The sequence below is a fragment of the Gouania willdenowi genome, unplaced genomic scaffold, assembly GCF_900634775.1.
Source record: "Gouania willdenowi unplaced genomic scaffold, fGouWil2.1 scaffold_23_arrow_ctg1, whole genome shotgun sequence".
Classification (NCBI taxonomy): Eukaryota; Metazoa; Chordata; class Actinopteri; order Blenniiformes; family Gobiesocidae; genus Gouania; species Gouania willdenowi.
Genome location: NW_021144996.1, coordinates 15,647 through 41,155, shown reverse-complemented (window position 1 = coordinate 41,155; position 25,509 = coordinate 15,647). Strand labels below are relative to the sequence as shown.

At 38.9% G+C, this 25,509-nt stretch overlaps 1 protein-coding gene and 3 long non-coding RNA genes across 4 annotated transcripts; 3 read left to right on the top strand and 1 right to left on the bottom strand.

Moving 5' to 3' along the window:
• Positions 1-340: 340 nt before the first annotated feature.
• LOC114459047 (uncharacterized) lies at positions 341-4,590 on the top strand. Its single transcript, XR_003673199.1, has 7 exons — positions 341-396; positions 1,464-1,533; positions 2,340-2,455; positions 2,538-2,580; positions 2,661-2,726; positions 4,161-4,336; positions 4,418-4,590. It is a non-coding gene; the product is annotated as an uncharacterized LOC114459047 (long non-coding RNA).
• A 2,159-nt stretch (positions 4,591-6,749) lies between these two features.
• On the top strand, positions 6,750-24,685 carry LOC114459048 (uncharacterized). The gene is made up of 3 exons (XR_003673200.1): positions 6,750-6,853; positions 24,396-24,571; positions 24,649-24,685. It is a non-coding gene; the product is annotated as an uncharacterized LOC114459048 (long non-coding RNA).
• On the top strand, positions 8,136-11,240 carry LOC114459046 (zinc finger BED domain-containing protein 4-like). Its single transcript, XM_028441418.1, has 2 exons — positions 8,136-9,978; positions 10,183-11,240. The coding sequence occupies exons 1-2, from the start codon at positions 8,735-8,737 to the stop codon at positions 10,859-10,861; spliced, it is 1,923 nt and encodes a 640-aa protein (XP_028297219.1). The 5' UTR covers positions 8,136-8,734; the 3' UTR covers positions 10,862-11,240.
• LOC114459049 (uncharacterized) lies at positions 11,316-12,188 on the bottom strand. The gene is made up of 2 exons (XR_003673201.1): positions 12,004-12,188; positions 11,316-11,878 (listed from the first exon to the last, which is right to left on the bottom strand). It is a non-coding gene; the product is annotated as an uncharacterized LOC114459049 (long non-coding RNA).
• Positions 24,686-25,509: the final 824 nt, after the last annotated feature.

Genomic DNA, 25,509 nt, shown 5'->3' with positions numbered 1-25,509 from the left:
GATATTTATGTTTTATTTGGATGATAAACGGATGGTGTTTGGGGCATTTCTGTGGATATTCAACATATTTCATGAGGGGAATCATCGGTTGTATCTGGCAACCAGCTAGAGTCAGGAACAAAGCAGTGAAATGGAGGACGGACAGAGCTGGATGATGACTACCGTTAAACTAGAAGAAGAAGAAGAAAAGGAACAAATATTAAGGAGGGAAGTGAAACTGAGTATGAGTAAGACGGACAGTGATGATGATGATGATGAAGGCTGCAGGAGGAAAGCTGTGCTGGAGGAGCTTCGTCATCCCGACCATGTGTGGGACGGAATGTTTGCTCCAAAGATGGAGAAAGCGGAGAAGAAGAAACGGAGGAGTTTTCAGATGTGTGCTCTGTGAAGGAAGAGGTTAGAACACTCCGTGTGTTTCCATTCATTCACTCACTCACTCACCACATTCATCCGCTGTTACACACACACTGGAGACTAGTTTAACTGGTGACCCACTTCATTCACACTCACATTTCTCTATCAATATGTGACGATGTAAAGGTGGAACAACCTGTGTGTACTCAGTGGAACACAGAGAACAAACTACAGAAAAACACACTTTATGTTAATGAGCTCAGGAGTGGGCAGGGACCGTCTACAAAGTCACACCCCCAAAGGAAGCGTCAACAATAACACCAATAACCCTGTGGACAGTCTTTATTAGGGCTCTCTATTTACTACAGCAAATATAGTTAAGAACATACTTTATCTTAAGTACTACAGAAGAACTATTAATAAAAATACTGTTTATTTTAAATTTTTTTTATTTTATTAATATTTTATTTAAAGTTTGTAAATAACCAATACTGTAATTAATAGTCATTTCATCTATTATCCTGTAAACCAGGAATGATTGATATTGTAATAGCCTGTTTAAAGTGATCATATAACAACCAACTAATCAGTACTGGTACTGTATGCTAATACATAAAGGATGATAATAATACAGTCAATACTTTAAATTTATTAGATATAACTGTGCAGTATTCTTCAGAGACCAGATAGCAGCAGATGACAGAAGGTTCATTACAACCAGAAGAGACAGAAGACTTTTATTTTGTAGAGACTTGACTTGGACTCGTGACCAAAGACTTCAGACTTCTTTCTTTCTTTCTTTCTTTCTTTCTTTCTTTCTTTCTTTCTTTCTTTCTTTCTTTAACATTTATTATTAGAATGATTTTTAGGAATTTCCTGGACATTTTGAGTTATTTTAAACAATAATACCATATCCAAATGTTAATATCCATGTAAAATAGTACATACAATAGTACATCTTATTTTTTAGGACTTGCAGAAAGTAATATGTTAGCTTTAATTGGTCAAAGTTGTTGTCTGTTAATGGTTAAATAGTTAACTATGATCATCCCTGATTTAAAAGAATGTTTTTAAACTGTTTTAAAGATGTTTTTTTATCTCTTTTCTAGCAATGCATGTCTAAACGTTTTGATGGATCACAACAAGCTTTGGATCTGAACAGTATTCACACAGACACAGGTAACCACACCACATCTTTTGGCCTTAGATTATTCACAATGTTGACCACTTCCTTTGACATCTCAAAGGAAACACCTTGGATTGTGAATGTGTTGTTTTATATAGTGGAAGTATTTATCAATCACTGCTTTTTAAAACACAATCTAAATGGTTTGTGTTACTGGGTTAACAGGCTGGAAGCACCAGGTGATACTTTTATATACAGTTTACATTATTGTGGTTAGAATTATTATTCATTGATTACAGTTGGTTTCATAATGTATTATTATTATTACTTAAAATGTGGTTTAAATATTTAAGATCTTCAGAATTGTGTTGTTTCATTACAACGTATGACTTGTAATGATTAGGGTTTGGTGCTGAAACCTGGAACGAGAATGGGAGCAGTTCCCATGGAAACGCTGGTAACCGGGCCCAATAAGAACAAAGATGTCAGTGTCACACATTACTTGATACACATGACGTTGTTGCTGCTGCTCAGATCATTGATCAATGACCTCATTTCTAACCGTAGCACATACACAAAACACGTCCTGAAAGAAGGTGTGTGACATTATCCTCCATAAATAAATGAATTTGTGGGAAACGCTGATGTTAAGTTTATCTAATAATAGTTTATTTGTTGTTTTGAGTTAAATGTGTTAAATTTGACTCTGGAAATAAAAGGTCATTTTGATATTTTGAAGTTAGTTTAAAATAATAATTTTGCACCAGAAGTGTTGAAAAAGTAGCGAGTAGTAACCGATACCCAACCCTAGTAATGATGGAGCCCACCTGATGTTTGTCTTGTTTTTTAACTGCCCTAGTGATGCGTTTCCATCTGCTGAAGCACACACGACTGAATGTGGTGACGTTCCTCAACGAGCTGCCATAAACTCAGCATGACATCATCTCTTTCACCGTGGACGTAAACGCCTACACAGTGAGTTCATGTCTGATCTGCCACACACTGAGTTACATCATTTATGTTGTTCACTCTCAGCCAAACTGCTTTGTTTTCACAGAATACGCTGCTGTCATTCACAGTGGGCGGAGTCTTCAAAGAAGGTCAGTATCTTAGTCATCATGGTTTTAAGAAGATCCACTGCAACTCATCTGTTCTCACTAACGCTTTCCTGGTTTTTCAGTTGTTGTAGATGATAAATCTAAAGAATCTACAAGGTTTTCATCACAGTTCCAGCAGTGGATTCTGGGTAGGATACACACGTAAAACCAAAGTGCTCATTATCAGCTGTAGCTTCAGATAATGCTTGCCTCCACTAGTATGACTGGAATGAACAAACAGTAAATACTGTTTCACCACATGTGTTTTCTGTGTATTCCTATATTTACCTAATGTATATTTATTTGTCCATAAAATAAAATGATAAACAATAATGTTTTTACACAACAACCATTGTTATTGTAGAGATTACTGGGGATGGGCACCTTTCACATTTAAACCCATACTCATTACTCGTAAATCAGTATCGGTACTCAACGATACCACTTTTTATTACTTTTGTGTGGTAGTAAATATTAAATAATATAATCTCAAAATATTCCAGTTATTACCATATTTATTTCTTATATCAATAATAATAATAATTATAATAATAACGAACAACTTTAATAAATATATCAAACCAACATCTGTTTGTATTGTAGCAACAATATAATTATAATTGCTTAATTGATCATTAATTACAATTATAGCATAATTATAATTGTAATTTTAAAAAATCTGTTGCTGTCATTGTAATTAGATTGTAATTGAGTTCAGATAATTGACTATTTAATTGTAATTGCCATGAAAATTCTATAAAAATTGTCAATTATAATTTAAGGCTAAACTGGTAAACCATGTTACAGTTCTATATGTACAGTTCTATACATATGTAGTTAACAATATGTTTCATATCAAGCTTTCACACATTTTATCATTTTAAAAATATTAAAACCTATATTTTCATTGATTAGGAAGCTTCTTTGTAATATATAGGAAATAAATGAGATGATAGATATTTAGTGTATTAGTGTTAACTTTTATTAGGTTGTTTATTTCAGGATCAGTAATTGTGTTTAATTGTAATTGGACTTTAGTAATTGAGAATGTAATTGTAACTGACTTTCAGAGGACAAAAAAATCATTGTAATTGGATAAAATGTAACTGTCATCATGATTGAACATGAGTAATTGAAGATGTAATTGTAACTGAATAATGTAATTGACCCCAAACCCTGCTCACAGTCAAACTAAAGATGAACTAAGGCTTAGGCTGTGTCTGAATAGTCCCTCCTATCTCCTTTCCTATCCACTTTTCCTTAACCCTGTGGAAGATGTCATGGCGTTAAGGAAAGGTGTTAGGAGAGGAGTTAGGAAAAGGTGACCACGTTTGTTTTGACGATCAGACGCACTTCCACTAGGTGATGTAATAATCCTACGGCCACACCTCCTTTCCTCAGAAAACGCTCTTTTATCACAACCACCACTTAAACACTTCCAGGTGTTAAAGGACAGTGGATAGGAAAGGAGATAGGAGGGACTATAGGGACACAGCCTTGGTGTGACCTATATTACTGTAATATTAACACCATAGAAAGTCTCTAACCTTTGAACCCTGTGGTCCTCGTTCATACTTGAACAGTTTGTGCATCATCAACGACCAGCTCTTCATCAGAATGGCTACAACGGAGCAGATCAGCAGAGCTTTTGTGCCCCGCCCCCTTCCTCCAGCCCAGTGCCCACCCTCACTGCCCCACAGCAGGAGATGCTCAGCACCTTCTCCCTGAAGTCAGATATGAACCTGGAATGATCCCTGAAGTAGGTGTCCTCTCCTAATGACGTCTACCAGACTAGGATGAATGTCACAGCTCACTGGTAAACACTGTCTGTGTGTTGCAGGTGTTTGCAGGACAACAAGTGGGACTTGAACAAAGCAAAACTGTTTTCCAAATATTTTCACTAAAATCAGAGTTAATAACTTTTAAAATATAATTTATTTTCAAAGGAAGAAGAAAAACATTATGGTTCAATGTCTGCTTAAATAATTTATTTCTCTTTTTTAATAAACACTTTTTTTCAAATAAAGTAAAAGCAACTGTTGATTTAATGTGATCTATAGTGACTTTTCTCTCACTGCTCATTAAATATGTATTCATTAGATCTTTTTCTATAGTTTCAGAGAACAAACCATCATAATTTAATCATAAATTAATTTATACTCAACAAATTTCCTCTGAAATCCATTAAATCATCCACAGACTAAATCCTTCAGGCTGTAACTACTTTATTCACTCTTAAATCACCATTAAACACATTTATTCTGACTTGTTTGTCAAAGTTTATAAAAAGTTGGTTGTGACGTCACTGCAACAGTTGAGTGGTTGCCAGGTTGAGTATTTTCCCGCTGATTGTGAGATTATAAAATAACTAACTTAGTGATGAAACAGTTTAACGTTGGTTAAAGGTGATATTTATGTTTTATTTGGATGATGAACGGATGGTTTTTGGGGCATTTCTGTGGATATTCAACATATTTCTTGTGGGGAATCGTCGGTTATATCTGGCAACCAGCTAGAGTCAGGAACAAAGCAGTGAAATGGAGGACGGACAGAGCTGGATGATGACTACCGTTAAACTAGAAGAAGAGGAAATATTATGGAGGGAAGTGAAGCTGAGTATGAGTAAGACGGACAGTGATGATGATGATGATGATGATGATGAAGGCTGTCTACGTCATCACGACCACCTGTGTAAAGGAATGGTTGCTTCAAACATGGAGAAAAGTAGAGAAGAAGAAACGGAGGCGTGTCCATCCAACCCAAGTATATAAATTAGCGCCACCCAGCGGCAAAACCTGTTGTTTTTCAAAATAAGTTAAAATATTTGTCAATAAAAAATAAAATGTAAATAATTCCTCAGGTTCAACCAAACATCACTGGATTTATTTAAACGGTGTTATTTACTATTTTTCACAAAGTCAGCATGTTACTATTTTATTTTGAAAAGGTTTGCAGATAAAGAAAAAGGCTTGAAAAATGTCTTTATTTATCTAACTGGTAAACACTGGGTAATCTACGTCAGTGATTCTCAACTGGTGGGTCTGGAGCTCAAAGTAGGTCTTGAACCTGTACTGGTTGGGTCGCAGACAGCTAGTCATAAATGAATAAATACCTAATGTCTCTCATTTAGACGTGTCTCTTAATTTGAAAGAAATTTTTTTGACAGGCATTCTGCAAAATGCATGTTGTACATGATATAGATTTAGATTTAAGAAATATATGTGTGTTTTCAGCAGCTATTTTTGAAAAACTAATTTTGTTTGGTTGAATTCTAAAAAAAAAAAAAAGTGGGTCATGATTTATTGACTGGTAAAATGTGGGTCCCAGGGTGAGACCAGTTGAGAACCCCTGATCCAGGGTTGGGGTCAATTACATTTTTCAATTACAATTCATTTACGATTACAGAGACCAGCAGTTTTTGTGATATAAAATATATTTTAAAAATTGTTTATTACAGATGTGTAGAACTGTACATAGAACTATAACATGGTTCCCCAGTTTTGCATTCAATTGTAATTGACAATTTTTATAGAATTTTCATGCCAATTACAATTACAATGTCAATTATCTGAACCCAATTACAATTTGATTAGAATTACAACAGCAACAGATTTTTTAAATTACCATTATGATTACACCATAATTGTAATTAATTATCAATCACATTATTACTGAAATGTTTATGAATGTGTGTTGTTCCTTTAAAAAAAAAAATTAATAATAAATCTGATCATTGAAATAAACATTGCCAGTTGAAGGAGTGTGTTAAATTTTTAAACAAAATATAAATAACTCATATAAATATATTATTATTATTATTATTATTTTCTATTAGTATAATCATATTATTTTAGTATCTATAAGTATTTTCTTAACGTGTTATTTGCTGCTGGTATATGGATGAATCCATCTTGACAAGCATGTTACGAGTGTGAACGTCTAAATCAGGGTTTTTCTATGTTTTTTGTAATTAACAATTAAACACACCACAAAACAGTTAAACATTTACATATATATTATAACAATATTTTTTAAATGTCTTACGGTCGTTTACATTTAAAATATCACGGCAGAATATTATTAGTTTTTTTTTTTTTTTTTTTTTTTTTTTTTTTTTGTTTTGTTTTTTTACAAGTGTAGGAAGTGACGTAGTATCCGCGTATGCGTTGAACCGATCGTGTTTCCTCCTCCTCCATCTTTTACTATCTGTGAACACGGAGACGTCACTTCTTGAGCACCGAAGCTGATTAAAGTTCACCTTCCGTCAGGACTGAAGGTAAAAACACTACTTTAATGGTTTAACTGATGGTTTTAGAGTAAAAACACTATTTTAATGGTTTTACTGAAAGCCTCTGATGGTTTTAAAGTGCATTTAGGCTGATGTGGAGGTTTCATGAACACAGACAGGATGCTAACGTTAGCATCGTGTCTGTGTTCATCATGTTTATGGACTTAGTGATGATGAAGATACAGTCATTGCTAATGTTCCTGTAGTTTATTGTTAAACCTTTCCTGTTAAGCCTCCCAACCGTGGTCGAAAGGCACAGGGGAGATCCGCGTTCTCCAGGGCCGGAGGCTGCTACTCCTCCGGGGCTAAAACCCGCTCGGCAGAGTTGATACCGCCCGCGTAAAAGAACCAGGCCGTGTCGTTGTTTCAAGGCTGCACTTTATTCCTCTCTGACACACTTTAACTCTAGTGTTGTATCGTTCGTGAACGATTCGTTCAAAATGAACTAATCTTTTATATGACTCGGGAGTAACGAGTCTTCTCAGGGAGCGATTCGTTCATTTTCATGCAGTACCTTCTCTCGCCACATGGCAGCAGCTGCATGAGCTCAGTCAGCAGCAGACAGGAAACAGAAATGATTCGTTCACCACTCACTCAGCTGGATCCATTCTCAGGTCCCAGTTCTTTAGTCACGTGACAGACAGGCTGTCTGTGAGCAGCAAGCACTGCAGTTCGTTCGGTTCGTTCACGATTCGTTCATACGGATCATGACGGATTGCTCTTTCGTTCATTCGTCACGTGACAGCTGTGGCTCAGACAGCTACGGGGCTGGGGGGCTGTTGACTGAGAGCTGAACAAGGAAATGATTGATGTCTGATATCTACAGTTTATTTGTCATGTGACACCCGATATAGATTATTTATTCACGAAATCATAATTATAGTGGTCTTCAGTCCTTGTTGTGTTATTGTATAGCCTATATAATGAATGTGTTTGTAAATAAATACTTTCGAAAATTATATCAACGTGTTAACTTTGTGTTATTTGCCACACAATAGTAAAATACCACAATACGTTATTCATTCATGAAATCATAACTAATCAGCGGTCTCCGGTTCTTTTAACCTTTTTTATTTGAATAATATAATTTTAATTACGTTAAACATCTAGGCTGCACTTAATAGCTCCGGTTACCCACTCTGCTTTTGCTCATGTTCAAAACTTTCTGCACACGTCTGTGTTCTGTGACATGTCCGGAGAAAAAGTCACAATTTCATGAGATTTTTTTATTTTTTTATATAAGTCTACCTGCGCTATATTAATCTGTGTATTGCTCTGCTCGTCTGCTGCTGCAGTATCGCTGTCAGTCTGATAGCCTACATAACGGGTTTGCATCGGATGAGAAAAGGAGGTGGAAACGCACCACAAATTCTCACTAAATGTTAACTTTAGAGCCTCTGATCAGCAGCTCACATAGCCCAAATTTGCATACTGGTTTAAGAGCACTTGAGAGCATAATTAGTCGTACACACTTTCACACAGCGCAACAGGGGGTTCACTCGGTTATAGTCACGGCACATGCCGGTGTCGCATCCACTCCCACTGTGCGAAACTAATTCACGTCACAAGTTGGCGTAATTATTTATACATTTTTCTACTACCTGAGCTAAATGGGGTTTGGCATGAAATTGTGTGCAAAGTGGCAATTGTTTGACTCTAATGATATAGCTTTTTTCACCTCGTCACATTTTAATGTCGCACAGAGTGAACTACTAGGAGTGACGTGATTCTGGGCCACAAATTGAGCGCTACTGTCATTCAAGGCTCCATGATGGGCAGTTACCCATCCCCCCACCCATCACCTACATTTACATTAAGTGCCAGGTAAAATCAGAACACAAACAACAGGGGTCTGAGCAGGTCAGAAAAATGAGTGGAAGGAAAAGGAGTGACATTTGGAACCATTTCAGTGAGGTTTCAGCCACTAAATCCAAATGCAATATTTGCAAAAGGATTTTATCAACCCAAGGAGGAAGCACTTCAAATTTGAGAAGACACCTTAAAACGGCACATCCAACTGTGCAGTTAGCACAAGTGAGGGGGGAGAGTGACGATGGAGCCACTGCAGCAGCTGCAAATATCTCCACCAGTAGCACTTTATCTGGACCTCAAATCACTGCTGCTGCAACACTGGCTACAGCTTCTGCAATATCCAGTACACCAGCAGCACCCACCACCACCACCCAAACAGCAGTTAGACCACGGAGGCCACAACAAACACATATGGGCACTTACATTACAAGGCCAATGGATCCACTCAGGCAGAGCAAACTGGATGAAGCACTGGTTAAAATGATAGCTTCTGACTATCAACCATTCTCCATCGTTGAGGACAAAGGCTTCAAAGAATTCACAAAGACCCTGGACCCTTCATACACTCTGCCAAGCAGGAAAACACTTTCTCAAACTCTACTGCCAAAGATGTATGGAAAGATAAGAGCTGAGTTGTTGGAGAAAATCAAGAATGCTCCTGCTGTATGCCTCACAACTGACTGCTGGACATCTGTAACAACCACAAGCTACATGTCTGTGACCTGCCACTATGTACAGGATTTTGCAATGACATCCCATCTCCTGGACTGTTTTGTCTTGACAGACAGACACACTTCTGCTCACCTGGCAAGTGAGTTGAAGAGAGTTGCAGATGAATGGGGTGTCAGTGACAAAGTTGTAGCTTGTGTCACAGACAATGCCAGCAACATTGTGGCAGCCCTGAGAGACCACCTGCACTGGGACCACATACCATGCTTTGCTCATGTTTTAAATCTTGTTGTGAGAGCTGCACTTAGAGAGGTTCAGGGTACAGTTCATAAAATAAAAGCTGTGGTGGAATACTTCCACAGAAGCACAGTTGCTTCAGACAAGCTGAAGGCCACACAGCAACAGATGGGCCAGGAGCAGCTGCGCTTGAAGCAGGATGTGGTTACAAGGTGGAATTCCACATTTTATATGGTGAAAAGGTTCATTGATGTCAAGGATCCAGTCATCTCCACCCTGGCACTTATCAATGCACCCCTATCCACACTGTCCACAGAGGAATGGGAAATTGCTCAGGAAACAGCGGACATCCTCAAACCTTTTGAGGAGGTCACCGTTGAAGTGAGCGCTGAGAGGTATGTAGTTAAAGTAATTCATTTATATTAAACTAACTCACTTTTAATAAGCACAAACTTCATATTTAAAAATATATATATAGTTAGTGATGGATTTTAACTGTATCCTTACTGTTAACAAAGACACATGACATTGATCTGTGATAGTACACTGTTATAACTGCTTTTGAGAACAAAATATGAATAATTGAACTCTGTCTGTAGGTTTGTGACTGCCTCCAAAGTGATTCTGATGGCAAGAGGTCTTCAGAGGATTGTTGCTCGCCATCAAAGAAGCCCGTCAGTCCATGAACCTATTAAAAAACTGGTGGACAGCCTGATGTCTGAAATGCAGAAGAGGTTCAGCAAGGTGGAGCACATTGAGAAGCTTGCTGATGCAACTTGTTTGGACCCAAGGTTCAAAAAGCAAGCTTTTGTTAACAGCAAGGCTGCAGAGGACACTGTGAAGAGAATCACAGCTGCTGCAGCACACAACCACCCCAGTCACAGTGAGGAGGAGGAGTCTCAAAATCCCTCTGTGGCTGCCAGCACAGGGGCCATGTTTTGGGAAGACTTCGATGAGAGGGTTGCAAGCACCAGGGCTTCCACTTCCTCAGATTCTGCCACATCGAGCACCTCAACTGCTGCCATGATGGAGATGCGGGCCTACTTGGCAGAGCCACTCCTATCCCGCTCATCAGATCCTCTGGCATGGTGGAGGATGTGCTCGCCCGTATTCAAAACTCTGTGTGAGGTGATGAAAACTAGACTGTGCATTGTGGCCACATCTGTGCCCTCTGAGAGAGTTTTCTCAAAGACTGGGCAGATAATCACAGACAGACGGAACAGGCTCAGCCCCTCCAAGGTCCGCCAGCTTGTGTTTCTAAATGCCAACTTGCCTTAAAGCTGGCCTTTAATATACATGTGTCACTTTTAATTGTGCAATATTGTTGGTTTGGTTTGGTTTGGTTTTTATTTAATTTTATTCTTATTTAACTTTTTCTATTTAACTTTATTTATGTCTCTTAGATGTGTATAGTGTTGTGTATGTAATATACATGTGTCACTTTTAATTGTGCAATATTGTTGGTTTGGTTTGGTTTTTATTTAATTTTATTCTTATTTAACTTTTTCTATTTAACTTTATGTCTCTTACTCTTAGATGTGTATGTTGTGTATATAATACACATGTGTCACTTTTAATTGTGCAATATTGTTGGTTTGGTTTTTATTTAATTTTATTCTTTAACTTTTTCTATTTAACTTTATTTTTGTCTCTTAGATGTGTGTAGTGTTGTGTATATAATGTAAAGTGTGTTTTATATATAAGTCTCTTTAAAAATAAATATTTTCGAAAATTATATCAGCATATTTATTGTGTTATACTCTGCCACAAAATAATCAAACATAACAATGATAACAACAAACACAATAAAAATAACAATAATAGTAATAATAATAATGTCACTTTTTGGACACAATAAATGCACCATGTAAACATAGGCAACTCATCAACTATTATTTTTTGTTTTAATTGTATCATTAATTGTCAAAATTAGTTTTACATTCGCTGTCCTCTCCCCAGCTGTCATGTGATCGACTGCTCAGCCGAAAGGGTCTCTGTCTGCTCAGGCTGTGGAGCAGAGCAGTACTTGTTCTCGTTCATCCAACTCGTTCATTTGTCACGAGTCTGACTCGCGGGCTGACCGGGTCTTTCTCGTTCATCGTTCACAGCTCAGTACTTCGTTCTCGTTCGTCCAACTGGTTCCTTTGTCACATGACTCGCGGGCTGACCGGGTCTTTCTCGTTCATCGTTCATCGGTTCACAGCTCTGGCTCAGGCTGAGCTCTGCGCCAGCAGCATTACTTCTCTCTGATTGGTCTGTTTTCACTGTCACGTGACAGTTACCCAGACTGCCGTGCTGTTAAACAATGATAACAGAGAGGATACAGGACACAAGTTACATTATTGTGGTGTGTGTTAGCTTTCCTGGGTTTTCAAATGGCTTGAATAGCTTATGGCATTTTGTGTGTTATACTTTGTCACCTGAAGCAAACCATCTTGTCTACAGTATTTATAGTTGGAGAAAACACGTCGGCGGTATGAGTTCTGCATTGTGCAGGCTTCAGCGCCATCTGCTGTACAAATGAACGAAATGATTCGTTCGGGACTCGTTCAATTTAATGTTCGAGAGTTAAAGAATCGAATCAGAGGAAAGAACCGGTTTTCCCATCACTAAACGGTAGTCATCATCCAGCTCTGTCCGTCCTCCATTTTACTGCTTTGTTCCTGACTCTAGCTGGTTGCCAGATACAACCGACGATTCCCCGCATGAAATATGTTGAATATCCACAGAAATGCCCCAAAACCATCCGTTCAGTCATCACATAAACATAAATATCACTTTAACCAATGTTAAACTGTTTGATCACTAAGTTAGTTATTTTATAATCTTACAATCAACGGGAAAATACTCAAAATGGCAACCCACTCTCAACTGTTGAGGTGGACGTCACAAAACAACTTCTTTTTTTATAAATTTATGACCAACCGTCAGAATCAATGTGTTTAATGGTGATTAGAGTGAATAAAGTAGTTACAGCTGAATTTGATTGGTCTGGTGGATTGATTTAATGAATTTCAAGAAGAAATTTGTTGAGTAAATTATAATTCTCTGAAACAATAGAAAAAGATCTAATGAATAAATATTGTACAAGCAGTGAGAGTAAAGTCACTGTACAGCACATTAAATCTACTGTTCATTTTACCTTATTTAGAAATATATATATATGAATTTAAACTTTTTAAAAAAAACTATATATATATATATATATACATATACTTTTTTTAAAAAGGAAAACAAATTATTTTTTACAAGTTATCAACTCAGATTTTAGTAAAAATATAATATATTATTCTAATGATATAATATATGTGTTTGCTGAAGGCTAAAGAAAGTCATTTTAAATTGTTAAATAATATCTACACATAATGATTTCTTACATCAAATGTTTATTAAATGAGATCCTTTATTCGTCCCACAAGAGGAAATTTATTTTTCAGTTTCATCCCCGTCCAAGAAACATGAAAACACAATCACATATAACATGGAGGACAGGAGGTATATTTATATTTATAGTAAGACAGTTGAGCTTTGTTTTGTTTTTGTTTACATGTAAGCACACAAATATGTTACACATTTCATTACAGAATTATATTCTGGGTCTGGATTCTGGTTTACAGATTAAGTTTGTTTTAAAATGTATGGAAAAAAGTAAAGTTTTAATTATCTTTTTACCTTATAAATTTAGATATTTAAAGCTGTTTTCACATTTTCTAAATTATATTCATAAACAATTTAACGTTTGTCTGCTCTAAACCTTTTATTAAAATCTTTCAAATTATTGGATTTTTCTATTTTGAGTTACATCATTAAATTTTTTTTTTTTTATTATTTTTTTTTTTTACCTTGTCTGCACATGCTGTTGAAGGTTAACACTACAAGAAGTGCAATCTTTTAACAGCAATGCATATTTTATTATTGCAATTAAATAAATGAATTTATTTCATTGCATAATTGTGACCATCACCAGCTCTCCCTAGGGAAGGGTAAATACTTTATTAAAGGGAGGATGTAAAAAAGAGAGGGCAGTGTTACACCAGGGTGAGGGGGGTGGGAGTTAACAGGGAGGAGGGATACAAGATAGGAAAACGAATGGGTGGGGAATAGTCAATAAGTTTCAAGTGATGCGATGTGAAATTGTGGTTGTGTATATTGTGCTTATTGTTGTGTTATCAAGCCAGTCTGGTGACCAGTGTGCGGCTTAGGAATAATGGTGGTGGCTGTGAGCAGAGGAGGAAGTGAGTGAAAATTCCATAAAACAGGTATTTGGGAACAACGTGTCTATGGTTGAGCCCAGTATGAGTGTTATCCCACAGCCCAAGGCCGGTGCGTCCATGACAAATGTGATTCCAAGAACCACTACTGCAAAACCCATGGGCCGCCCCCGGGCCCGAAGAAGCAGTCGGGCCAGCAGAAAGAGCGGGAAATGTAGGGGCCCCCGGCGACCACCCCACGGCCAAGCAGCCCCCCAAACGCCCCCAAGATCCCAAGCCGAGAGGCAGCCATTGCCCCCCCATACACACCCGAGAAGGCCCCAAGGAGCCAAGGACCCAGCGCACCATGCCACCGATCCCAACCCCCAACCCCCAGGCCCCCCTGGGGGTTGGGGGTTGGGCCCCTGATGCCGCCTGCGCCACGAGCTTCAGTTCTTTAAGGCCAGGGCCCCCTCCAGAGGCCAAGCCAGACCGCCCCGCCGGGATGTGGCCCCCTATTGTGGCCCCGACACCCTGCCTCACGGGGATTGCCCAAGCAGGGGCCGCACCAGAAGGTATGCAAGGGCGCGGCACCGCGCCACCCGCCCCGGAAGACCCCCGCCAGGACCGGCCCGGTCAGCCGGCCAAGCACCCTGGGCCCCAGGAGCACCCCCCGGGACCAGGACCCCCCAAGGGCAAGCACCCGGGCAAAGCCCCCCGGGACGCGCCCCCCACCCCAGCCCAGGACCCGGCCACAGCCCAGCAGGACCGCACAGCCCCAGACGGCACAAGGCCAGCAGCCCCGGGCCCGCCGCCCCCCGGACAGCGCAAGCCACGGGGCAGGGCCCCCCGCCGGCCCGCGAGCAACCGGCGACCCCCACCGCGGGGACGGAGGCACCCCAACGGCACACATCCAGCGCAGGACAGCAGCCCCCAGCCAAAGATGCCCCGGACCCACCCACCAGTCCGCAGATGGCAGGACATACCCACCAGGCGGCCGAAAGCAACCTCAACCACCGGAACAGCTAGCGCCGCCCCCCCAGTAAACAGCATCATCCCGAGGCGCCAAACAACCCTGCCCCAACCCCGGTGAGGACACCAGCACCCCCCCAGCACACCCACCCCCCAAACCGGCAAGGCAGGCCGCCCCGGGCCCGCACACCGCGGGGCCCGCCCCCAAGGCCACCAGGAGACGAAACAAGCACCGAGCCACACCCAAGGGGGAGAGGCACCCCCGCGCCCCACCAGGCCGATACCGCCCGGAAAGACCCCGCAAGGAGAGACCCCAGCAAAGCCCCCCCGAGACCCACCGCCACGCCCGACCGCACCATCCTGATGTACTTTTACTCTATGCAGTGGCCCAGCCACCAACAGAGGGGCCAGGCCCCCACCGGAGAGGCCCAAATATATGTGTACCAACCCACCACCCTGTTATGGTGGTGGGTTGGTACACACGATCCCCTGTGTGAATGTGTGTGTTTGGTGAATGTATGGGGTGTAATTGAAAGAAGGGGGATGGAGGGGAGCGGTGCTCCCCATCCAGCCTCTGTGGATTTATGTGTATGTGGTGTAATAGGCCGGAGGGTGTAAATGATGATACACCCTCCGGGGGGTGGCATGTTGAGATGCGATTAAAATTGGAGGGATTAGTAGGGCAACTAGAGGTGGGAGGGCCGCCCCCACGCCACTACATAGTAACACAGGTGGCGGCCCCCTCCACCCCCAGCCCCACCATCCAGCCCCCCAAGGGTTGGGTATGGGTGTGTGGTGCATTTTGTGAGTGAGCCAGACCAGCTGGGAGTGGGGTGAAGTGAACATGTAGGAGGCCTGTCCAGTGTGAGCCGGGCCCGTCCGCATGGCGGGCCACGCGAGAGGGTAGATGGCGCAGACGGGCAAGTGGCACTGCGGGCCCCGGAGCAGCACCGCCGGCCCTGCGGAGCACGGCGACACCTCCCACCCCCGGGCACAGCCAGGCACCAACCCCATCCCCCGGCGCCCCAGGGGGCGACCCCCGCCGCCGGCCGGCCCGGAGCAACGCCACCCCGCCGCCAAGGGGAGCGGCCGAGCAGGGGGGAGGCCCGTGCCCGCAACAGGGCCAGCACAGGCCCACCCGGCGCCACGATACAACACTCTCCACCGGGAGGCGGCCCCGGCCCCCCCGACGAGAGAGGACGCCATCCACCGCCAAGCAGGGCCATCCCGCCAGCCACGGACCGGCAAGCCAGAGTACCGAAGCACCCCCAGCCCGGAACCGCCCCCCCACACCAACGGCGCCAATAGAGCCCCCTCCCACGGAGGCGATCACCGACGACCCACGCACCGGCACGAGTGATTGTGTTTTCATGTTTCTTGGATGGGGATGAAACTGAAAAGTAAATTTCCTCTTGTGGGACGAATAAAGGATCTAATCTCATCTAATAAACATTTGATTTAAGAAATCATTGTGTGTGTAGATATTATTTAACAATTTAAAATGACTTTCTTTATCTCATCAAAACATTTTCACTAAAATCAGAGTTAATACCTTTTAAAATATAATTTATTATCTAAGGAAGAAGAAAAACATTCTGGTTCAATGCCTGCTTAAATATTTTGTTTTCCTTTAAAAAATTTAAATAAATGAAATAAATAATAATAATAATATTAATAATATATTTTTTAACAAAGGAAAACGATACTGTTGATTTAATGTGATCTACAGTGACTTTACTTTCACTGCTCATACATTATTTATCTCCAATATCTATTGTTTCTGAGAACAAACCAATCATAAATTAAATAACTCAACAAATTTCCAAATTTGGAATCTATCAAATCATCCACAAACCAAATCCTCCAGGCTGAAACTACTTTATTCACTCTTAAATCACCATTAAACACATTTATTTTGACTTGTTTGTCAATTAAGTTTATAAAAAGTCGGTTGTGACGTCAGCACAAAAGATGTGTGGTTGCCAGGTTGAGTATTTTCCCGTTGATTGTGAGATTATAAAATAACTAACTTAGTGATCAAACAGTTTAACATTGGTTAAAGGTGATATTTATGTTTTATTTGGATGATGAACGGATGGTTTTTGGGGCGTTTCTGTGGATATTCAACATATTTCATGCGGGGAATCATCGGCTGTATCTGGCAACCAGCTAGAGTCAGCAACAAAGCAGTGAAATGGCGGACGGACAGAGCTGGATGATGACTACCATTAAACTAAAAGAAGAAGAGGAAAAGGAACAAATATTATTGAGGGAAGTGAAGCTGAGTATGAGTAAGACGGACAGTGATGATGATGATGATGAAGGCTGCAGGAGGAAAGCTGTGCTGGAGGAGCTTCGTCATCCCGACCATGTGTGGGACGGAATGTTTGCTCCAAAGATGGAGAAAAGCGGAGAAGAAGAAACGGAGGAGTTTTCAGATGTGTGCTCTGTGAAGGAAGAGGTTAGAACACTCCGTGTGTTTCCATTCATTCACTCACTCACTCACCACATTCATCCGCTGTTACACACACACTGGAGACTAGTTTAACTGGTGACCCACTTCATTCACACTCACATTTCTCTATCAATATGTGACGATGTAAAGGTGGAACAACCTGTGTGTACTCAGTGGAACACAGAGAACAAACTACAGAAAAACACACTTTATGTTAATGAGCTAAGGAGTGGGCAGGGACCGTCTACAAAGTCACACCCCCAAAGGAAGCGTCAACAATAACACCAATAACCCTGTGGACAGTCTTTATTAGGGCTCTCTATTTACTATAGCAAATATAGTTAAGAATTTACTTTATCTGATTTATGTTTTCATTAATATCCAGTATTAATGTCATTAATTAGTCATAACTTAAAAAAAACAACTGTAGCACCATGAAAACAACAACATCTAAGTACTACAGAAGAAATATTAACAAAGATACAGTTTATTATTTTTTATCTTATTATTGTTTTATTTAAAGTTTGTAAATAACCAATACTGTAATTAATAGTCATTTTATCTATTATCCTGTAAACCAGGTTCTCAACTAGTCTCACCCTGTGACCCACATTTTGCCACAGTCATTAAATCACGACCCACTTTTTTTAGAACTCAACCAACCAAATTTAGGCTTTCAAAAATAACTGTTGACAACACACGTATAATATTTTTAAAAATATAAATCTATATATTTTCCTGTGCAACATGCATTTAACAGCATACCTATCAAAAGAAAAGTTTATTTCAAAATAAAAGACAAGTCCAACATGAGAGACATTAACTTAAGTATTTATTTATTTTGACCAGCTGTCCGTGACCCACTTTTGGATCCTGACCCAGGGTTTGTCCCAGAAAACGTGCTAAGTCTGGGGGTAGTGAAGCCCACCATGTTTAAAAAAAAAAAAAAAAATGTTGGAATTTTGAAATAATGACTTAAGTGATTTTATAAGCCATTTATTAACGATACTTAAACATAGAGTCTTTCAAAAAGGCACAATCTTGAAATACGGTTTTAACAAACACAAAAAGCAGCAGCATCTCCTGCAGAAACAAGTGCAGCCAAACCATCTGATATGAACATGACAGAAGTTGTTTTGCTTTCTGTTCTAAATAAAATGTATCTATAAATACTTGGTATATCAGTGATGACAATGTTGATCATTACTTCATTTAATAGTAAGTGTTGACTTTCATTAAATGTTGTCTAAGAATACATATTATTCCTGAAACAACATTCAATTCATACATTGTAAATGAAAAAGTAGCAGTAATACAATAATAATGAATAGATGTGCAGCGCTCCAGCCAATGTGATTAAGACGTGCTTTTTCAAAATGTGGTTCACAGTTGGAGATGATACCACATGTTTTAACCCAGACATTATATTTAATTATCACAATCCTGTTTCTTACTACAGTATCTATTTATAAAGCAAGGTGTGTGTGTCTCTCAAATATTATACAGTGGTATGCAAAAGTTTGGGCACCCTTGTAAATGTTCATGATTTTCCTTAATAAATAATTGGTTGTTTGGATAACAAATTCCAGTTAAATATATCATATAGGAAACACAGTGATATTTGAGAAGTGAAATAAAGTTTATTCGATTTACAGAAAGTGTGCTAGAATTATTTAAACAGAATTAGGCATGTGCATAAGTTTAGGCACCCTTGCATCTTATTGATTTTAATACTCTTAGCACTAATTATTGGAACTCAAAATTGTTTTGGTAACCTCAGTGATCCTTGATCTCCATACACAGGTGAATCCAATCATGAGTCAGGGTATTTAAGTAGGAAAATTCTAGGTGTTTCCTCTTTGCATCTTCTCTGATTAGTGGCAACATGGGAGCCTCAAAACACCTCTCAAATGACCTGAAAACAAAGATAATTCAACATCATGGTTTAGGGGAGGGATACAAAAAGCTATCCCAGCGATTTAAGCTTTCAGTTTCAACTGTGAGGAACATTGTGAGGAATTGGAAGACCACAGGCACAGTTCTAGTTAAGGCCCGAAGTGGAAGACCAAGAAAGATCTCCGAAAGGCAGCGGCGCAGGATGGTGAGAACAGTCACAGTCAACCCGCAGACCAGCTCCAAAGACCTACAACATCAGCTTGCTGCAGATGGTGTCACTGTGCATCGTTCCACTATTCAGCGCACTTTACACAAGGAGATGCTGTATGGAAGAGTAATGCGGAAAAAGCCTTTTCTCTGCACACGCCACAAACGGGGTCGCTTGAGGTATGCTAAAGCACATTTGGACAAGCCAGCTTCATTTTGGAACAAGGTGCTGTGGACTGATGAAACTAAAATAGAGTTATTTGGGCATAACCAGGGGCGTTATGCATGGCGGAAAAAGAACACAGCATTCCAAGAAAAGCACTTGCTACCTACAGTAAAGTTTGGTGGTGGTTCCATCATGCTGTGGGGCTGTGTGTCCAGTGCAGGCACTGGGAATCTTGTTAAAGTTGAGGGGCGCATGAATTCCTCTCAATATCAGCAGATTCTGGAGAACAATGTCCAGGAATCAGTGACAAAGTTGAAGTTGCGCCGGGGCTGGATCTTTCAACAAGACAATGATCCTAAACACTGCTCAAAATCTACTAAGGCATTCATGCAGAGGAACAAGTACAACATCCTGGAATGGCCGTCTCAGTCCCCAGACCTGAATATTATTGAAAATGTATGGTGTGCTTTAAAACGGGCGGTCCATGCTCGGAAACCATCAAACCTGACTGAACTAGAGATGATCTGCAGAGAAGAATGGTCCAAAATACCTCCCACCAGAATCCAGACCCTAATTGGAAGCTATAGGAAGCGTTTGGAGGCTGTTATTTCAGAAAAAGGAGGATCTACAAAATATTAAGTATTGTTTTTCTTTTGTGGTGCCTAAACTTATGCACATGCCTAATTCTGTTTAAATAATTCTAGCACACTTTCTGTAAATCGAATAAACTTTATTTCACTTCTCAAATATCACTGTGTTTGTCTCCTATATGATAAATTTAACTGGAATTTGTTATCCAAACAACCAATTATTTATTAAGGAAAATCATGAACATTTACAAGGGTGCCCAAACTTTTGCATACCACTGTATATCTTATCTGTGGATAAGTAGAGCCCTATAAAATACATTTTTTAAATTCTGTTTTTTTTTTAGAAATATTTATAATTTCTTAAAGAAAATATTAGTTTTTAACTAAATGTATGTCAAAAATAAAATAAGATACAATTCAAAGATAGATATAAGTTGTAGTGACATGGATTATTCTGAGTGCTCCTTTTTAATTATTTATATGTAGGGATGTAACGATTCACTCAACTCCCGATACGATTCGATTCACGATACTGGGTTCACGATACGATTTTCTCACGATTTATTTTACAAAATGGGACTGTAGACAAATGACTGAAAAATATTCCTTTATTTTTTGGGGGAAAATACTATACTATTTTCCTTTTATTTTTCATTGTCAAAAGAATCCCTTGATAAACTACTCAAAATGATGCAATTTAACTAAAAATAAATCTTGAATGAAATAAATAAAGGAATAATACAAATGAAGAAGCCTATTAATTTAAATTCTGGTTCTATAATAAACAATTCAAAACAGCGTAACAGTTCTTTTTCTTTTTAAAAGTGCAACTGAAAATGTATTTTGTGCCTTAACAATTGGACTTTAAAAAAAAAAAAAAAAAAAAAAAAAAGTAATTTTACTGTATTTACATCAGATATTTGTTTAGACCAGCAGAGGGCGCTGGTAACCCAGTGGTCGGTTGGCATGCAGTTATTCCACCAGTGAAGAAGAGAAGCTATGCTAGCAGACAGAGTTAATAGAAAAACCTAACTTTTACAGATATTCACGTAATATTACAGATATTCTTTCGGTGCTAAAGGGGTAAAGAATCATTTATGAGCATGTTTAACAGTAAATGGCGGCCAGAAAGAAAATAGTAGCAGATTCCGCCCGTCACGTCCGCTTCTGGAAGGATTAATATATAGCGCCCTCTGCTGTTTAACAAAGGTACTGCGATTCAATTTTCAGAGCATCGATGTGAACCGTGGTACCTATGAATCGTTTTTTAACTGCCTTACGATTAATCGTTACATCTCTATTTATATGTTATATAAAGATGTATGAGAACAACATTAATGTCACTATAGTTCCTCTCAGGCATCAATGGTTTACTGAATCTGATCAGGTTTAATGATTAAGGCTCAGATTAAGATGAGACTTTCAACATGGCTGCTGCTTGGTTCAAAGGTGTGCAACCTGCAGCTGTACCATTAATCATCACATTTGGTTCCAACAACTTCAAACTGGACGGTACCAACAACAAAAGGAGAGCTGACTGCTGAGTCTGCAGTAAACAAATCAAAGATTGATATTGTAATAGCCTGTTTAAAGTGATCATATAACAACCAACTAATCAGTACTGGTACTGTATGCTAATACATAAAGGATGATAATAATACAGTCAATACTTTGAATTTCTTAGATATTACTGTGCAGTATTCTTCAGAGACCAGATAGCAGCAGATGACAGAAGGTTCATTACAACCAGAAGAGACAGAAGACTTTTATTTTGTAGAGACTTGACTTGGACTCGTGACCAAAGACTTCAGACTTCTTTCTTTCTTTCTTTCTTTAACGTTTATTATGGGAATGATGTTTATGAATTTACTGGACACTTTGAGTTATTTTAAATAATAATACCATAGCCAAATGTTAATATCCATGTAAAATAATACATACAATAGTACATCTTATTTTTTAGGACTTGCAGAAAGTAATATGTTAGCATTAATTGGTCAAAGTTGTTGTCTGTTAATGGTTAAATAGTTAACTATGATCATCCCTGATTTAAAAGAATGTTTTTAAACTGTTTTAAAGATGTTTTTTTTCTCTTTTCTAGCAATGCATGTCTAAACGTTTTGATGGATCACAACAAGCTTTGGATCTGAACAGTATTCACACAGACACAGGTAACCACACCACATCTTTTGGCCTTAGATTATTCACAATGTTGACCACTTCCTTTGACATCTCAAAGGAAACACCTTGGATTGTGAATGTGTTGTTTTATATAGTGGAAGTATTTATCAATCACTGCTTTTTAAAACACAATCTAAATGGTTTGTGTTACTGGGTTAACAGGCTGGAAGCACCAGGTGATACTTTTATATACAGTTTACATTTTTAGTGGTTAGAATTATTATTCATTGATTACAGTTGGTTTCATAATGTATTATTATTATTACTTAAAATGTGGTTTAAATATTTAAGATCTTCAGAATTGTGTTGTTTCATGATGACCTTGTGGATTCTTTCATAAGTGGACGTGAATGTTGAAACTTTTATCTGTTTAACAGACTTGGTTTGCGTCCGCCTCCACTCACAGTCTGGTGTTGGCCTAAAACAAGCCTCTTGTTTTCATTGAAGTGGAGAGTTTGGCTAATATGTTAAACTGCAGATGTAAATGTGATTGGATGGAAGGTTGAAGCTCCGCCTTTGCCTGAAAAATGATCAAGAAAATCCCTTGAAAATCCTGTGATGGTTGTGATCAGTACACAAAGCTCAGTCTAAGAGAGAGCAGTGAAGACTGTAATCATTCTTAGGCGACATTTACTCTCAATAATCTACCATTAATCTAGTTTATGAAAAGATCATTACTTAGAAAAAACATTTTTTATAAAAAAAACTCTGTTTTATTCTTGAGTGACGGTGACTCGATGGTTGTCCTGCATATTGACCAGAGTGGGAGGAGTTAAGACCAGACTGGTGGTAACCACCTCTCTCCCAGCAGCGTATCACTTCTCTCTTTAGAAAAAAACATTTGTTTGGCAGTTTTCAGCTCAAACTGGTCGACCGTGTTTGTGTATGTGTTGCTTTGCCACGTCTAATCTGTGTGTATCACCAAAATGGGGCAGAGGGTGAGTTTACCTGCTGGTAAGTACACTCCTGGGTGGGCATTCAGGTGAACGTGGGACATGGTCAGACAGTATCGGTACTCAACGATACCACTTTTTATTACTTTTGTGTGGTAGTAAATATTAAATAATATAATCTCAAAATATTCCAGTTATTACCATATTTATTTCTCATATCAATAATAATAATAATGATAATAATAACAAACAACTTTAATAAATATATCAAACCAACATCTGTTTGTATTGTAGCAACAATATAATTATAATTGATTAATTGATCATTAATTACAATTATAGCATAATTATAATTGTCATTTTTTTAACTCTGTTGCTGTCATAATTGTAATTAGATTGTAATTGAGTTCAGATAATTGACTATTTAATTGTAATTGCCATGAAAATTTTATAAAAATTGTCAATTATAATTTAAGGCTAAACTGGTAAACCATGTTACAGTTCTATATGTACAGCTCTATACACATGTAGTTAACAATATGTTTCATATCAAGCTTTCACATATTTTATCATTTTAAAAATATTAAAACCTATATTTTCATTGATTAGGAAGCTTCTTTGTAATATATAGGAAATAAATGAGATGATAGATATTTAGCGTATTAGTGTTAACTTTTAATAGGTTGTTTATTTCAGGCTCAGTAATTGTGATTAATTGTAATTGGACTTTAGTAATTGAGAATGTAATTGTAACTGACTTTCAGAGGACAAAAAAATAATTGTAATTGGATAAAATGTTACTGTCGTCGTAATTGAAGATGTAATTGTAACTGAATAATGTAATTGACCCCAACCCTGCTCACAGTCAAACTAAAGATGAACTAAGGCTTAGGCTGTGTTTGAATAGTCCCTCCTATCTCCTTTCCTATCCACTTTTCCTTAACCCTGTGGAAGATGTCATGGAGTTAAGGAAAGGTGTTAGGAGAGGAGTTAGGAAAAGGTGACCACGTTTGTTTTGACGATCAGACGCACTTCCACTAGGTGATGTAATAATCCTACGGCCACGCCTCCTTTCCTCAGAAAATGCTCTTTTATCACAACCACCACTTAAACACTTCCAGGTGTTAAAGGACAGTGGATAGGAAAGGAGATAGGAGGGACAATAGGGACACAGCCTTGGTGTGACCTATATTACTGTAATATTAACACCATAGAAAGTCTCTAACCTTTGAACCCTCTGGTCCTCGTTCATACTTGAACAGTTTGTGCATCATCAACGACCAGCTCTTCATCAGAATGGCTACAACGGAGCAGATCAGCAGAGCTTTTGTGCCCCGCCCCCTTCCTCCAGCCCAGTGCCCACCCTCACTGCCCCACAGCAGGAGATGCTCAGCACCTTCTCCCTGAAGTCAGACATGAACCTGGAATGATCCCTGAAGTAGGTGTCCTCTCCTAATGCCGTCTACCAGACTAGGATGAATGTCACAGCTCACTGGTAAACACTGTGTGATGCAGGTGTCTGCAGGACAACAAGTGGGACTTGAAAAAAGCAAAACTGTTCCAAATATTTTCACTAAAATCAGAGTTAATAACTTTTAAAATATATTTATTTTCAAAGGAAGAAGAAAAACATTATGGTTCAATGTCTGCTTAAATAATTTAATTCTCTTTTTTAATAAACATTTTTTTCAAATAAAGTAAAAGCAACTGTTGATTTAATGTCATCTACAGTGACTTTACTTTCACTGCTCATTAAATATTTATTCATTAAATCTTTTTCTATAGTTTCAGAGAACAAACCATCATAATTTAATAAATTAAATTAAATTAATTTATACTCAACAAATTTCCTCTGAAATCCATTAAATCATCCACAGACCAAATCATTCAGGCTGTAACTACTTTATTCACTCTTAAATCACCATTAAACACATTTATTCTGTCTGGTTTGTCATAAAGTTTATAAAAAGTTGGTTGTGACGTCAGCACAAAAGTTGAGTGGTTGCCAGATTGAGTATTTTCCCGCTGACTGTGAGATTATAAAATAACTAACTTAGTGATCAAACACTTTAACGTTGGTTAAAGATGATATTTATGTTTTATTTGGATGATGATCGGATGGTTTTTGGGGCATTTCTGTGGATATTCAACATATTTCATGCGGGGAATCATCGTTTGTATCTGGCAACCAGCTAGAGTCAGGAACAAAGCAGTGAAATGGAGGACGGACAGAGCTGGATGATGACTACCGTTAAACTAGAAGAAGAAGAAGAAATATTATGGAGGGAAATGAAGCTGAGTGAGACGGACAGTGATGATGATGATGATGATGATGATGAAGGCTGAGCTACGTCATCACGACCACCTGTAAGACGG